Source organism: Monodon monoceros, unplaced genomic scaffold (genome assembly GCF_005190385.1).
Source record: "Monodon monoceros isolate NGI ecotype Baffin Bay Population unplaced genomic scaffold, NGI_Narwhal_1 Super_Scaffold_5, whole genome shotgun sequence".
NCBI classification, from domain to species: Eukaryota; Metazoa; Chordata; class Mammalia; order Artiodactyla; family Monodontidae; genus Monodon; species Monodon monoceros.
The window spans coordinates 105,394,906-105,411,076 of NW_021703782.1; the positions used below are offsets into that span (position 1 = coordinate 105,394,906).

At 57.8% G+C, this 16,171-nt stretch overlaps 2 protein-coding genes across 3 annotated transcripts; one reads left to right on the forward strand and one right to left on the reverse strand.

The window, feature by feature from the left end:
- Positions 1 to 78: 78 nt before the first annotated feature.
- PTRH1 (peptidyl-tRNA hydrolase 1 homolog) lies at positions 79 to 1,606 on the reverse strand. Its single transcript, XM_029203480.1, has 5 exons — positions 1,505 to 1,606; positions 938 to 1,157; positions 574 to 673; positions 358 to 424; positions 79 to 290 (listed from the first exon to the last, which is right to left on the reverse strand). The coding sequence occupies exons 1-5, from the start codon at positions 1,604 to 1,606 to the stop codon at positions 108 to 110; spliced, it is 672 nt and encodes a 223-aa protein (XP_029059313.1). The 3' UTR covers positions 79 to 107.
- A 546-nt stretch (positions 1,607 to 2,152) lies between these two features.
- On the forward strand, positions 2,153 to 16,065 carry TTC16 (tetratricopeptide repeat domain 16). 2 transcript variants are annotated; one of them, XM_029203793.1, is made up of 16 exons: positions 2,153 to 2,170; positions 2,925 to 3,097; positions 3,425 to 3,515; positions 3,690 to 3,833; positions 5,037 to 5,137; positions 5,237 to 5,366; positions 7,592 to 7,806; positions 8,457 to 8,701; positions 9,082 to 9,223; positions 10,898 to 11,063; positions 11,585 to 11,727; positions 11,888 to 12,066; positions 12,628 to 12,636; positions 13,498 to 13,596; positions 14,650 to 15,001; positions 15,587 to 16,065. In XM_029203793.1, exons 1-16 carry the CDS (start codon positions 2,153 to 2,155, stop codon positions 16,017 to 16,019), a joined length of 2,640 nt encoding a protein of 879 aa, XP_029059626.1. In that variant the 3' UTR covers positions 16,020 to 16,065. The 2 variants fall into 2 exon arrangements, with proteins under 2 accessions (XP_029059626.1, XP_029059627.1); XM_029203794.1 differs by having other exon boundaries at positions 3,729 to 3,833.
- The last annotated feature ends 106 nt before the right edge of the window (positions 16,066 to 16,171 follow it).

Here is a 16,171-nt window from a genome sequence, read left to right on the forward strand (position 1 = left end):
GAGAAGAGTTATATAAAAAACAGATACCACAGGTTGGCGTGGCACCTCTGTGGACGTGGCTGGGTGTGTGGGCACGACAGTCAGGCAAGCAGCCAAGTCCACTGGTGTCAGGGGCTGGACGAAGGCCTCTGGCTTCGCTCACGGACGTGGTCCAGGAGCAGGTCGGTGGCGCTCAGCAATGGAGGCAGCAGCTCCTCCTGCTCAGCAGGGGCGAAGTAGCCCAGCACGTAGCCCTGCACTGTGTCCGGGTGTGTCGGGCGCCCGATGCCCACCCGCAGCCGTGGCATTGCCTGTGGGCGAGCCAGAGGGGCCCAGGGAGCTTTGGTGAGGAGTGTCGGGGGCCCTGCGCCGGCCCACCCGACCCAGTGCAGGACTCATGTTAGAGTCGATGCAGCTAATACAGGAACGGACTCCACTGTGGCCCCTTCAAGGGATACGAGAGGAGCAGTTAGTGCTTCCTTGGGTCAGCACCCTTCACCCCATCCCCTGCCGAGACTGGGGTCGGCACCCCTATCCCACTCCAGCTGGGAGGCCAGCTTCCCTATCCCCACCCTGACCAGCTCAGGGCCTCACCTGGCACTTCCTCCCAACTTCAGAGCCAGTTTCCCCAGCGGCTTATGGTGCTCATCGTGCACCAGGCAGACCTCCTCAGCAGTCAGTCCAAACAGCTCCGCTTGCACAGGGAAACGGTGGCCCCGGTTACCGCTGATCTGCCCAGGGGGGTTGTCCCGACTCAATGCTCCCATGAGGAGGGGCCGCAATTAACCCCACTTCATGTATGAAGAAACTGAGACTCTCACAATCACCCAAGGCCAGGCAGCAATTGGAGCTCAACAGGCACCTGGAGCTCCAGGTGAACTGATCTGCCGCAGCCCAGAATCCCCTCGCTGGCCCCTGCGCCCTCCCGGGCGGCCCACCCCTGGGGCCCTCAACTTACTGGCCCGGGCCACGATGCGCCCGTTGACGTTCATGAGCCGCCATGGCCGGAGAAGGGCCAGCTGGGCATCCCCGAGCGAGGCCAGGGCGAGGTCGGCGGCACAGCGCCGGTCGCGCGCCCAGCTCTCCGCCACACGTAGCCGCCGCGCCAGCTGCCCCAGCACCGCCATGACCACGCTGTGCCGCGTGCCGGGCAGTCCAGGGTTCCCCAGGCCGGCCACCTGCGGGCGACACCGGGGAAACTGAGGCCCGACAACTCTCCCCATCCGCCTTCTCACAGCGCCCTCCGGGACCCAAAGCAGAGGAAGGTAAACGGAAAACTGGGCCAGAGTGGATTAGGGGTACGAAGAGAAGCCCAAGAAACCCCGGAGACTCCAGAAGGCCGAGTGGAAACGGGCGCCCCCGGGGTGGACGGGCAGGGCACCCCAGTGCAGGAGCGGAACTCCTGGAAGTTTGGAGCCCATCCGAGCATCGGACCCATTTCTGATAATAAAACTATGACAAGGAACTGGGGCGGGGGGGGGCTTTGCCCAGGAGACAATGGCTACCCTACGCTGCCGTCCCTCACTCTACTAAGCCACCGCTTCCCCGGGGGCCGGGGTTCCAAAACGCACCAACTCATGGCCCGACTCAACCACAGCCCTGCGCGCGAGAGGCCAAACAGCCCCATGCGGCCCCAATTCGTGGCCCAGACCCCGCCCCCTGACGTCAGCCAGCCCTCGGCCAATCGCGGCCGCCATCTATCCAGGGGCGGCCATTAGCGTCCAATCCGGGGCGGGCCATGCGGCCGCCATGTTTCTGAGGGGCGGAAGTGGCGGGGCCGGGCGCCCCCGCGAGTTGCCCGGGACCGCGCCACCGAGTCCTAGGGGTTTGTCGTGGGGCTCGCGGAGTGCTTGTTTGACCTCCGGATTGGGAGGAGGGAGCCGTATTCTGGCCCCCGCTGTGGCCCTGCCTCGCTTTTGAAACCCGGCAAGTCTTTTCCCGCTGTCGACCTCGGCCTCCCTAGCTGATAAAAACTTGCTAACCTCCTTCCGGCTCTGTTTGAAATTGGATTCCAGGGAGTGGAGTCCTTGGATTCCGGGGGCGTGGCTAGAGGGGCGGAGCCTGTGGGCGTCCTGGAGATGATGCCTAGCAACGTCAGGGGTGGGTGCCGGGAGGCAAGTGAGGGCCGCGAGGGAGCCCGCCCAGGCCCGGAGGTCCTCCTGGAAGGGGCCCCATGACAGAGTCCAGAGAGGTGCGGGAGAAGGCTAAGGCAAAGGCAGAGGGTCGGGGGAGAAGAGACCACGTATGGGTTCACAAGAAAGGTTTTAAGTACGGGAGCGACAAGATCATTTGTGCGATTCAATGAAGTCCCAGGCTGCTTGTGCAGAGAGCAGAGGTCTTAGGAACTGTGGCTGGTGGGGAGGTCAGAGGGGTGGCCAGAGGTGGCATATAGCCAGAGATGGCATTGGCCAAGATGAGAGGATGAGAGAAGAGGAGGGATCTAAGAGATCTTTAGGAAGTGGGATAGACAGGATTTAAGGACTGATGGGACATAGATCTTTGGCTTGGGTGGTTGGCAGAGAAGGTGGACTCACCGCTGTGGGAAAACCTGGGGCAGAAGTCAGGTGAGGTGCTCAGTTTGGCCTGCTGAGTGTGAGGGTCCCACAGGATATGCAAGAACCTGCTGGACCCCCAGGGCCTGTGGCTTGGGGCAGGGCCTGAGGTGCAGAGTTTTGGGTGTCAGTAGCTGGAGGTAGGAGCTGAGGGGGACCAGGAGGAGGGCAGAGGCCAGTGTGAGCGTGAAACCTTGACCATAGGTGACAGAGGCAGGACTGGAGAGAGGTTAGGGGAATAGGGGTGGGAGTGCCACCACACCCCAGATCGTGCTTCTTACCAGGCCTCATTTCCACCCCTCCTCCATCCTGTAAAATACCTGAGGAGAGCGTGTAAGCGGAGTGGGGGCTGTCTCTGGAGGCCTGCTCCAGCTTGCCGTCTCTTGGTTCCAGAACGCTCTGGGGCTTGATCAGGCTCCCTCACAGCACATCCCAAAGCCATGGGTGATTCCAGTGCCAAAGGGGACCCTACAGCGCATCTTTGGGACCAGCCAGGTGTTCCGGAACTTTGATGATATAAAACCAAAGCCTGCAGGGTTAACGGTGCCCCTCAAAGTCAGGGAGTAGTGAGTGATTACCTTGCCATGGGATCCCAGGTTCCTACCCTGCACAGCCACTGACATGCTCTGCAGCCTTGGGCCAGTTACTCTCCCTCCCTGAGCTTCAGCGAGCTCAACTGTATAATAGGGCTCTTCCACCTCAGCAGATAAAAGGCTGCTGGCCCGGATGAGCTCCAAGAATGTCAGCCTCCTCTCCCTGGGTCTCTGTCTACCCCTCTTGTCTCCCTACCCAAGTCCCCCTCCTCCCAACCCATTCCCGAAGCCCCAGCTGTATGCCCTGGACTGGTCCCAAGTCAGGGCCAGCCCCTCCGCCTGTGCCCCCTGCCCCTACAGCTACCATCGAGGCCATCAGTGCTTGGAGCAAGAAGACTGGGAGGTGGCCATGCTGTTCTTCTCCCGTGGCCTCCACCTGGACTCCCAGCTGGTGAGGGGGACGGCCTGGGTGGGCACAGGCAGTTGCTGGCCCCGCACTCACCCCTCGCTGTCGCACCTGCCTGGCCCCTTCTCTCAGGGCCACCAAGTCCTTGTGGTAGCTGAGTGTCAAGCCTCAGGGCGGATTGTGGGGAGGGAACGGCAGTCTAGGTCCCCTCTCCCACAGGTAGAATTCTATGCCTTGAGAGCCGAGGCCTACATCCAGCTCTGCGACTTTTCCTCGGCTGCCCAGAACCTTCGAAAGGCCTACTCCTCCCAGCCAGAGAACACGGACTTCCTGGAGCGGCTCACCTTGGTGCTTTACCTGAAGGTGCCTGGGGCTGCCCCAGGCCCACAAGGCCCCACCTCACACCCTGGCCTGCTGACTCTCCCTCCAGCTCTGGGGGGCTTTCCTTGTTCCTGAGACCAGCCCTGACTCCCTAGGGACCGTCGTGTCCCTGTGTCTGTGTCCCCATCTGCTGCCCCGCTAATGAGCTCTCCCGCCTGCCATGTTGTTTACCACCAGGGCTGGGTACAGTTTTGCAGTTTTGTCCAGTAGAGCTTTCTGCAGTAGTGACAATGATCACTGTCCGATCTGGTAGCCACTAGCCACGTGGAACTGTTGAGACCTTGAAGTGTGGCGAGTGTGACTGAGGAACTAATTTTGACATTGTATTTAATTTGAATGGATTTGAAATTATATAGCCACGGGAAGCAGGTGGCTATTGTATGGGGCAGCACAGGCCTAGAGTCCATAGGCTCTAAGCACTGAAAAGGTAAGAGTTCCCCCCATTTGCAATGCAAAACAAAGATGATATTAAACCATAAAATCCCAACAAAGTCCTGTTTTTTTTTCCATTTTGATAAATTTAATGCCTTTGTTTTTAATGTCAGTAATTATTCAATTCTGAAAAAGAAACATTCTTAAAACCAGAATGTTGGGGCCCTGAGTCCAGTCCTCTTTCTGTGTGACTTTGGAAAGGTCACGTCACCTCTCTGAGCCTCAGTTCTTTCATCTAAAAGGGGAATGTTAGCTGGTCCCAGTGAGATAAGTTCAGGTTTTTTGTTTTTCGGGTTGTTTTTTTTTTTTGGCTGCACCTGGGCAGCTTGCGGGATCTTTGTTCCCCGACCCACATCCTCGGCAGTGAAAGTGCCGAGTCCTACTGGACCACCAGGGAATTCCCTAAGTTCGAGTTCTTAATACAGGGCTTGGCACCTGGAGCCCTCGTCCAGGTGGGAGCCTGTTACTGTTAGATCTGCTGTTCTGGTCCACCTCCCAGATTTTCTCTATTTTTCCTTGTTTCTTTGTGTGTATTGCTGTCTCTCTGTCATCAACTGTATATTTCTGTCTCTTGCTGTCTCCCCAGCTCTGGATCTCTCTCCATCTGTGTCTCTATCTCTTAAAGTCTCTCCCAGATCTAAAGGGCTCTGTCCCTGTCCCTTGTCATTCCACCCCAATGCTGGCCATCCCTTAACTCGTGGGTACTGCTAGGCCGGGGTCACAAGCAGAAGTGACTGCTCTCTGTGTCCTCAGGGCCAGTGCCTTTTCGAGCAATGCGCCTTTCTGGATGCCCTGAACGTCTTCTCTCAAGCCTCTGAGCTCCAGCCTGAGAAATTCTGCTTCCGTTATCGATGGTGAGCGCCCTGGCTGTCCTTGCTGGCCTTTGCCTCCCCGGCGTCCCCTACCTGTCCCTCTCACCCGGCAGACAGAGCACCTTTGCCCTCTGCCCTCAGCATGGCCTGTCTCCTGGCCCTCAAGCGGCATCGTGAATGCCTCTCATTCGTCACCAAGGAGGTGGAGCATGGCACCACCAATGCCGATGTCTACATCCTCCGGGCCAGGCTCTACAACTTCTTCCAGCAGGTAGAGCGGGGGTGCAGGGCAGGGGGGTGGACCGCCTCCTTGTCTGGACGCCGCGATGACAGGAGGCGGCTGGGCTGTCGGCCAGCCCCGAAGCTGTAGTGGGGGCCTACACCTCCCCCAGGGTAGTGGGGGCCCTGTCCTCCCCAGGCAGAGGCCCCAACTGGCACTGGCCCAGTCGGGTAGTTGTTCCATCCTCACTCAGCCCTGGCTCTGTGCCAGGCCTGCGCCAGCCCCCGGAAACCACAAGGTGAGAGGCTTTTGCCATCCCTGCCCTCACGGAACTCACAGCCCAGGGGAGACGTCCCCAAGTGGATAATTACACAAAGGATGACTTCCCAATTGTGTGAAGCACCATCAGGGGCACCCAGGCTTCCCTTAGATATGAGACTTGGGGTCACAAGGGAGGAGGGACTGCAGGGATGAGAGAGCGATGGGCAGGGTCTTATGAACCCAGGGGACTCTGACTTCTTCCTGGGGGGCAGAAGGAGCCTCAAAAGGCTGCTCCCTGGGGCAGTGGGCCTTAGAAAGAGCCTTCTGGCTGCCAGGGGGCATGTGGGCTGGGGGGAGGGGCAAGCCTGGAGGCCAGAAGCCTGGGTACCATCCATCTGGATACGAGTGGGGCTCGAGGAGGATGGCCATGAGGGTGGCAAGGAGGGGGCAAGTTCACATACCTTTGGAAGCAGGACCCGAGACTGACTTGGTGGCGGGGGGCGCGGTGAACATGAGGGAAACAGAGGCATCCAGAACAATGCCTGGTATTCCAGCCTGGCCTGGGTGCTTGGGGGTGGGGTGGGGGGAACCTCAGGACGGGGTAAATGGGATGGGCTGGATTGGGCGGAGTGTCCTGGGGGTGTTGCAACCATGAGCCTCCCTATGCTGGGGGCTGGGCTTCTGTGTCCCACAGGTGAGTCAGTGGGAGAGTCTCCTTCAAAGGTAGGAGACTAGTAATTACTTTTATTTTTTTAAGATGCTCCTATTGCTCTTTTTATTTATATATATATATATATATATATATACATTTATTTATTTATTTATTTATTTTTGGCTGCGTTGGGTCTTTGTTGCTGCTCACGGGCTTTCTCTAGTTGCGGCGAGCAGGGGGCTACTCTTCCTTGCGGTGCGCGGGCTTCCCATTGCGGTGGCTTCTCTCGTTGCGGAGCACCGTCTCTAGGCGGGCAGGCTTCAGTAGTTGCAGCACGTGGGCTTCAGTAGTTGTGGCTCGTGGGCTCTAGAGCTCAGGCTCAGGAGTCGTGGCGCACGGGCTTAGTTGCTCCGCGGCATGTGGGATCTTCACAGACCAGGGCTCGAACCCGTGTCCCCTGCATTGGGAGACAGATTCTTAACCCCTGCGCCACCAGGGAAGTCCCGAGGCTAGTAACTATTGATAATTATTTCTGATGGTTGGGATTTCAGCTGCTCCCTGCGATGCCTAAGCACGTTCTAAGCGCTCTACTCATGTTTATCTCTAAGGCTGGCAGTAACCCTCTGAGGTAGACACAACCCATTGCCCTCTTTTCACAGATGAGGAAACAGGTCCAGATGGTCTGGGTAACTTGCCCAAGGTCACAGTGGTGCTCCCCTTGAACTCAAGTCCATCTATTCCAAAGCCCTGCCCCAGCCTCGGCCATCTTCCCCCTCCCGACTTCCACTCACACCTGGTGTCTACACTGCCTCACTCACCCTCCAACCAATTACCCTATAGGACATGGGGTGCTTGCTAAAACTGTTTGTTGACTGACTCACAGACCTGCTCACCCAAGAGAAGGTATTTGCCTAGGGATGTTTTCTGCTCATGCCCAGGCCTGAATCTGTTCTTTGTTAGAGTTGTCTTGGGCTTAAAGGTCAGGGGCGTCGGGGGAGGTGTACAGGGGAGTATAGGGAGGACACAACAGTCACAGTCAGGAGACCACACCCTCCCCCCTCCTCAAGTGAGCCTTGCAGAAGTCCTGCAAGGAGGAGGCATCTGTAACCTCATTCTACAGCAGAAACCACTGAGGTGGACCTGGCTCACCTGAGGTCATATCTAGAAAGGGGCCAGTAGGGATGGAGCCTCAGATGGGATTTTCCCACAAAGCAATGCAGAGCCACTGAAGATGGGTGGCATGGTGCTGGCCTGCCCAGAGAAAGGTCCCTACAGGCCTGGAGGTCTGCCTCCCCACACTGAACAGGGCAGGTTCAGCTTGGCCTGCACCCCAATGCCATCCCTGCCCCCCCGCCCCCCGCAGCCCAGCCTCTGCCATCGAGACCTGCACAGTGCCTTGCTACTGGATCCCAAGCACCCACAGGCCAAGGTGCCGCTCAAGGTGATGGTGGACCAGGCCCAAGAGGCACGCCAAGAAGCCGGCATCCTGGCCGTGCAGGGCAAGCTGCAACGTGCGCTGCAGTGTATCAACTGTGCCATCGAGAACAACCCTCTGGACCCCAGCCTCTTCCTCTTCCGGTACTGAGTGGGGAGATGCTGGTCTTGGGTCCCAGGCCCTGCCTTGCCCCAGATGTGCTGTGTGATCTCAGGAGAGCCCTTGGCCCTCCCCAGGCCTCAGTTTCCCCGTCTAGCCTCTAACAATCTTTCCCTACTCCCCACCTGGGCCAAGGGATCATGGGAGGTGGCCTCTGCTACTGCCTCTGGAGGAGGGGCAGCAGCAGCCTGCTAACCCTGGGATCCTGGATCCCCGGGCCTGCGGAGCAGTTTACACGGGCAGGCTCAGCCCAGCTCAGTGCACGAGGCTTGGGTTTGAATCTGGGCCACCCCACGAGGACCCACCACCTCGTTCTGGGCCATTTCACTTCCTTGAGCCTGGGTTTTCTCATATAAACAGTGGAGGTAAAATGTCCTGTGTACAAAAAGGCCTTAGCATAGAGGCTGGCACTCACACAGCTACCAAAAAGAAAGAGGGAAGCTATTTTTAAAGAAAAGTAAAATTACCAGTGACTAGCTGGCTATCTAAGTAGCAATCCAGGAGCCCCACGGGCCAAACTTAGTGCGTGCGGTGGGAGCCCCTCCCCCCAGGTCAGAGGGCCCAGAGCCGCAGCCTCTCTCTGGGACACCCCTAGTCGGTGGGGCACTTTGGCCCTCATGTCCCTCCCTCGTAGGGGCATTATGTACCGACGGCTCCGGGAGTTTGACTCCGCCGTGGAGGACTTCCTGAAGGCGTTGGACATGATGACCGAGCACCAGGAGGACCTGGTGCAGCAGGCGCAGCGCCAACTGCTCTTGGCCTACAACGACTTCGCGGTGCACTGCTACCTGCAGGGCGCCTACCAGGAGAGCGTGCTGCTGCTCAGCAAGGCGCTCAAGGACAAGCAGCGGGAGAAAGGCCTCTACATCAACCGCGGGGGTGAGTGGGGGCCGGGCAGCCCGGTGTGAGCCCCTTGCCCCTCCAAGGCCTGGGCTGGGCGCTTGAGGGCCCTGAGGGAGGGAGGAGGGAAGGAGGGAAAGCGGAGTCTCAGTGTCCCACGGAAACACTTTGGGAAACGTTGCCTTAGACAATCTGGCTACAGCCCTTCAAAATGCTCGGGATCAGGCAGCTGGAAGAAGGTGGCCAGAGGCACGGAAAACCTCTGCAGGTGCCCGCGACCGCCCGCTGGTGTCATCACCGCGGGTGTCACCACCCGTTGCGGGCCCCACCCCCTGGGGGTGGAGCCAGCTGGGCTGGGGCTCCTGGGCCGTGGGTTTGCGGGGCTCACCCAGCCCCCGCCCCCGGCCCCCGGTCTCCAGATTGCTTCTTCCAACTGGGCAACCTGACCTTTGCTGAGGCGGACTACCAGCAGGCGCCGGCGCTGAGTCCGAAGGACGAGGGCGCCCACTTGCGCTTGGGCCTACTGCAGGAGAAGTTGGGCTTCTGCGAGCGAAGGAGAAGGTGCGCGCAGACTGTGGGTGGGACGGGGGCTGTGGGCGGGGCTGTGGGCGGGGCGGGCCAGGCCGCGGGAGGGGCCAGAAGAGTCTGGAGTGAAGCCGGTCGGCTGGGATCCTGGGGTCGAGATGCCTCTGCTCTCCCAGTTGTCTCCTAAATATCTATTTTATTTTTCAAGTTTTCTCTAAAAATCTTTCATTTTTTATGTGAATATTGTTATGGTAATTGCGCTTTTTATTAAAAAAGCTTAAGTATTCAGTAACATATAACTTAGAACATGAAAGTTCCTTCTAATATCTACGTCCCAACGCCTCCCCCTTCCCCTGTAAGTTTGGTAGAGTCCTCTAGATTGATTTCTATGCATATGTTAACAATTGTTATCATTTTACAAAAGTGAGATCATGCTAAGCTGATTTTTTTTTAAATAAGTTTATTTATTTTTGGCTGCGTTGGGTCTTTGTTGCTAAACGCGGGCTTTCTCTAGTTGCGGCGAGTGGGGCTACTCTTTGTTGCGGTGCACCGGCTTCTCATTGCGGTTGCTTCTCTTGTGGAGCACAGGCTCTAGGCGCGTGGGTTTCAGTAGTTGCAGCGCGTGGGCTCAGTAGTTGTGGCACACGGGCTTAGTTGCTCCGCAGCTTGTGGGATCTTACCAGACCAGCGCTCGAACCCGTGTCGCCTGCCTTAGCAGGCAGATTCTTAACCACTGCGCCACCAGGGAAGTCCACTAAGCTGATTTTTGACTTGCTTTTTTACTTCCCATGGCAATTACATATAGGACGACCTCATTCTTTTATTGCTTGCAAAGTATTCCATTCTGTGGAGGTGCCACAATTAATTTCTTTAGACGATAGTATGCTGATGAGTATCTGGGCTGTTTTCAGTTTTTTATTATAAATAATGCAGTAATGAGACCCAAGACATGTTTTCATGTGTTCATACTAGTAATTCTGTAGTTAGATTGCTGGAAGTTAAATTGTTGGGTTAAGAAGTGTAAAAATTTAACATTTTAAGAGATAATACCCAATTGTTCTCCAAAAACAATGAACCAATATAAACTTCCCCCAGTCAAGGAAAGTCTTGGTTTCCCCAAACCTCCCTAGCCCAGGGTATCAAGACTATTTTTCAACTTTGCTATTCGGGTAGGCAAAAAAAGGCTCTCTCGCAGTGGATTGACTTTGCATGTTTAAATTGTGAGCGCAGGACAGCATCCTTCATGTGTTTGTTGGCCATTATGGCCTGCCCAAATTGTTCGCCCATTTGCTCTTAAATTGTTCATTTAAAAAACATTTTTTTTTTGGTTATAAGTGTTCTTTGTAGGCTGGAAAATTAGCTTACCATCTGCCTTCTATGGCAAAATATTATTCACTATTTACTGCTTTCTTTTGCGGTGTTTTTGCTACTCAATAATGGGATTTAACCATAGTCAAATTAATTTCCTCATTTTTAGCTGCTGGGTTTATGACATCTCAGAAAGGCCTTTCCTACTCCAGGATCATAAAAATGTCCACTTATGTTGGGATCTTACACTAACGTTTAAGTGTTGGGTCCATCAAGAGGGGCGTGGTGGCAGGGAGCAGAGACCAGCCTGATTTTCCCCAAACTCCCCACTGGGGTCCAGGAGCCTCCATATCCTCCAGGTGGCCCAGCTCAGAGCACCCTGTGGCCTGCTGTGGCCTGCAGGCAGTTCCAGAAGACAGAGAACCACTTCTTAATGGCCATCCAGCACAACCCCCAGAAGCCCCAGTACTACCTGTACCGCACCAGGAGCCGGCAGCTCACACAGAACATTTTTGGGGCCCGCCAGGATGTTGCCACTGTCCTGCTCCTTGACCCCAAACAACCGAAGGTGTCTGCCTGCTGGGCCAGGAGGGTAGGATCCAGAGTTAGTACCTCTGGCCACCTAAAGATACTCCCTGTCTCTAAAAGAAACCTGGTTTCGTAGCAGTAATAAGAGCTGCTAATGCTGGAGCATTTACTATGTGCCAGGCACTGTTCTAACCAGTTCAGCTTACATCACTCCATTTAACCCTCTTCAGTACCTACAGGACAGCTAACATTATCATCACCCCACAATTCATAGAGGGAAGAGGGTAAGGCTCAGAGAAGTCAGTTCCCTTGGCCCAGGTCATGGAGCTTGGAGGTCACACCCTCATCCGGCTGGCTCCAGAACAACTGGTCAGGCTCACCATCAGCACTCCCTCACCGAATAGTTCCTTTCTCAAGATGTCCTGATAGTTCTGGGGCAAAAAGATCCAGCCCTTTAAAAAACAACAATCTGTGAACCCTTCCTCTGCCAGGGCAGCACCACACCATCTGCCCCCTGTCCTGGCCCACACCTGACTCTCTGGTCACCCTCTTTCCTGACAGCTGCTGCCACTGATGGCCAACCTCTTCCCCGGCCTGTCAGTGGAGGAGGTGCTTAACAGCCAGGTGGCCCACCTGGCCAGGCTGCAGCTGGAGCGGGTGGTGGAGCACAGCCTGCAGGCCAGCACCCCTCAGGATATCGTGGGGTAAGTTTCTCCAGGAGGGCCCGCGGGCCCAGAGTTGGGGGACGGTTGGGGCTCAAGGCACCTCTGGCCCTAATCGCCTTCTCAGGCCGCTATCCAGTCCTGGGGATGGTGGGGTGAGTCAGGGAGGCCTACCCAGCGCTCTGGGGTCACGGCTTGTCAGGCGGCTCAAGGAGCGGGAACTAGAGCGCCAGAGGGCCGCCCGGGCCCTGCAGCTTTCGTGGAAGCTGGAGCAGCCTTTGTTCGAGACCTCCAAAGAGCTGGAGGCCACTCACCAGTCCCTGCAGGCAAAGCCAGAAGGCCCAGAGGAAGAGGCCAAGGCCCCTGGGGAGAAGGAGGTAAGTAGGCTGTATGCCGGGGCCGGAGGTCCTTGAGGTCCAAGGTGGAATGTACCCCAAGTCAGGGCTGAGGGATGCACGCTGGCTAGAGGCTGGCTTCTGGGCCTGGCTCTGCCAGCACTCAGATGTGTGACTTGGGCTGGGGACATCTCGCTGTGAGACAGAGAAGGTACCAGTAAGGGGTACACCTGAAGGAGGGTGCGTGAGGATGTGGGCCCCTCACAGAAAGAGGCTTCCCACACTTTGTCTACACTCACCTTCATAAATTCCGCTGTGTGCACTGGCCACTGGTACCAGAATTTTCTTAACTCTTAAATTCATTTCTAAAAACTTTTCACTGAATAGAACATATAGAAAAGTACATGACTCATAAGCGAACTGTTTGATGGATTTTCACAAACTGAATACCCCCATGGCACCATTCTCCAGATCAAGAAAGAACACACTCCCAGTTCCCCAGAAGCCCCTCGTGCCCCCTTCCAGGCCCCTCCCTCAGCCCAGCACACCCCACAGGGCTGTCCTGATTCCTAACGCCGCAGACGAGCATGCCTGTCCTTCGCAACAGAGGACAAACGTGGCGCAGGCCCCTTTGCCTCTGGCTTCTTTCACTGAGCGTCCAAGTTTGTGAGATGCATCCAAGTTGACTGCTCCTTCTCATGGCTGGAGACAGTGCTGTCCTGCGAATATCCCGCCACTTATTTATCCACTCGACTGCTGATGGACAGCAAGTAAACTGTGTTCAAGGGAGACTTTAACCATCCAAGTACACGGAGTGCCAGCATCCCTTGCCGGAAATGGGAAAGGCAAGCTCTACATTTTTCTAGCTCACATTAGGACACAAAACTACAGAACTTGGATCTGTGTGTGCCCTGAAGTCATCGTGGGGTCCCTGCTGGGTGTTCCGCAGCCCCGTCCGCTCCCGCATCTCACTGCCGCACATTTCCCGCGGCCTGCAAGTGCGACCAGCAGCCGAGAGCCTGGCCGCGAGCCTGGCCGCAGAGTCCCCCTGACTTGGATTCCAGCCCTGCTTCTCTGCGTCTTAGCCGAGTGCCCAGGGCAGGCTGCTTAGGCGTTTCCTGGTCCGGGAAATGGTAATGGCAGGGGAGTTCCCTCCCAGATGTGCAGGGACATGAAACATAGAGAAGGTCCTCAGTTTCTCACTAGCCATTCCCTGGACACAGCACTTCACAGTTTACAGAAGCCTGTCCCACAATTGAACTAATTTGCATCTTGCAGATAGGGAGATGAGGCCCAAGAGCCTCTTGACACTGCTTTTCTCACGTGGCCACACCTGTCTAACCTGGCCACGCCCCTTCCTGTCCAGTCAACCTCTCCATGCCCCCATCCAACCCTAACCTGCAACCCTCGAGGAGCTCTAAGCGGCTGGGCTTACAGAGCTGCGGCCACTGTGACCGTGCAGCCCGTGATCATGCAGCCTGTCTCTTGCCGCAGAAGCTGGAGCCGGCCCCCAGCAAGGAGAGGTCCTTGACCGACAGCTACATCAGCCAGACCTCTTCAGGCTCCGTCTTGGGCTGTAAGTCCCCCTGCTCCTGCCAGACCTGAGTGAGCCAACGCAGCAGGAGGGCAAAGGTCAGGGGTCAGGGGCTCCCAGGCCTGAGTGTGAATTTGGGCTCTGCTGTCACAGCTGTGCGAGTGTGGAGTGGGAGGACTCATCCCAGCTTTGCGGGGGGCACAGGGAGCCCTCAGGGATGCCCAGCACACAGCCTGGGAGGCCGGCTCTCACCGCGGGGCACCTCACAGCTGCTGCCTGCTCCACCCTCATTCCCCGCTCAGGCCTCTCTTCTCTCTGCCCCCCTGGCCTCTCCCTGAAATAAGCCCACAAAGCCTGTGCATGTCCAGGGGGCTTTTACCCTCAATTCTGAAAGGTGCCAGTGTGGAGGGGACAAAAGTAAAAAACCCAAGAATGCTGCTCTGGGTCCCAGGGGCAGCCACGGGCAGTCCAGGGAGGGACGGGAGTAGCAGCGGCCAGCCCCCTTCCTGCCATTCAGCAAACGCGTTGAGCATCCTAGGGCCAGGCCTGTGCTGGACACTGGTTACAGGCATGAATGGCACAGTCGTTGCCCCAGGGAGCTCTTGGTCCTGAAGGGAAGAAGGCCCACAGGTAAACAGATAACCAGGACAGTGCAGCCATACCATGGAGGGGAGTCCCGAGGGCTCTGGGTGCACTTAGCTCCCTTTGGGGGGTCAGGAAGGGCTTCCAGGACCCAGGGGAAGAGGGGTAGCCAAGTGTGAACAGGGTGGAGCAGGGGGAACTGCTGCAGGCAGGGGGCCAGGGCCCTGCAGGGTGTTGGTTGTGGCTGGAACGCACAGGGCAAGAGGCAGGGGGCAGAGTGGAGGCCAGCGCTGGGCGAGTGGGGCCCTTCGTATCTCCCCCATATCTTTCGGCCCTGACCCGCCTGCAGGGCTCAGGGTGCCAGGAGGGCTGGGCTGCCGTGAGCTGGCGGGCCTTCCCCTTGGCCATGCAAGGCCTCTGGAACATAGGCAAGGGTGAGGCCTAGAAGTCTCCCTTTCTCGCCACTGTCTGGGGAAGGCGGTCTGACAGCTACTTTTGATATATCCTTTCCAGTCAGGACCACATCCACCTCAGAGACGGAGACGTCCACTGTCTGCCAGGAATACGGGAGCACTTCAACCACTGTTGTAACATTCTCTGACTCCTCACCGCTAAGGACACAGTCCTCAGACTCGGGGGACAAGAGGGAAGACCTAAGCCTAAGCCACAGCCCCAGAAAAACCAAGTCCACCCCAGGCCACAGCCAGAGGCCCAGCGAGCCCGAGACCATCCAGGTCCAGAGCCAGAGGCCCAGCAGGACTGAGGCCGACCAGGTCCAGAGCCAGAGGCCCAGCAGGACCGAGGCCGCCCTGAGCCAGAGCCGGAGACCCAGCAGGACCGAGGCCGACCAGATCCAGAGCCAGAGGCCCAGCAGGACCGAGACCGACCAGATCCAGAGCCGGAGACCCAGCAGGACCGAGGCCGACCAGATCCAGAGCCGGAGGCCCAGCAGGACCGAGGCCATCCATGTCCAGAGCCAGAGGCCCAGCAGGACTGAGGCTGCCCTGAGCCAGAGCCAGAGGCCCAGCAGGACCGAGGCCGACCAGATCCAGAGCCAGAGGCCCAGCAGGACCGAAGCCAACCAGATTCAGAGCCAGAGGCCCAGCAGGACCGAGGCTGCCCTGAGCCAGAGCCAGAGGCCCAGCAGGACCGAGGCCGACCAGATCCAGAGCCGGAGGCCCAGCAGGACTGAGGCCGCCCTGAGCCAGAGCCAGAGGCCCAGCAGGACCGAGGCCATCTGGGTCCAGAGCCAGAGGCCCAGCAGGACCGAGGCCAACCAGATCCAGAGCCAGAGGCCCAGCAGGACCGAGGCCAACCAGATCCAGAGCCGGAGGCCCAGCAGGACCGAGGCCATCCAGGTCCAGAGCCAGAGGCCCAGCAGGACCGAGGCCATCCAGGTCCAGAGCCAGAGGCCCAGCAGGACCGAGGCCGACCCGATCCAGAGCCGGAGGCCCAGCAGGACCGAGGCCGCCCTGAGCCACAGCCAGAGGCCCAGCAGGACCGAGGCCGCCTGGAGCCCAAGGCGAAAGCTCGACAAGACTAAGGCCACCCAGGGCTCAAGGCAGAGGCTCAGAAAGGCCAAGGGTGCCCATGGCCAGAGCTGGAGACCCAGAAAGGCTGGTGCCACCCGGGACTGGAGCTGGAAACTGATCCAAAGTCCCAGCAAGATCAAGACTTTCTATGACCCAAGTTGGAGCCCCTGCAACACCGAGGCCACTGAAGGCCAGAGCCAGAGGCCCAGCCAGTCCAAGGCTGCCCAGAGCTGGAGCCAGAGCACAAGTCCAGGTTCCGGCAAGACCGAGGTCACCTGGGGACTGAGCCCAAGTCTCAGCAACACACAGACCACCCAGGGCCTGAGACAGAACCCCAGCCCCGGCAGTTAGGTTACTGTCTGAAGGGGCCGCTCGGCCCCTTCACTTCTTGCTGGGCTGTGGGCGATTCTGCCCCTACCACTGGCCACTCAGCAAGGCAGCCTCCTCCAGAGCAATGAGAACCTCAGCCAACATTCCTCTGGCTCCGTGGCTAAATTTATTCC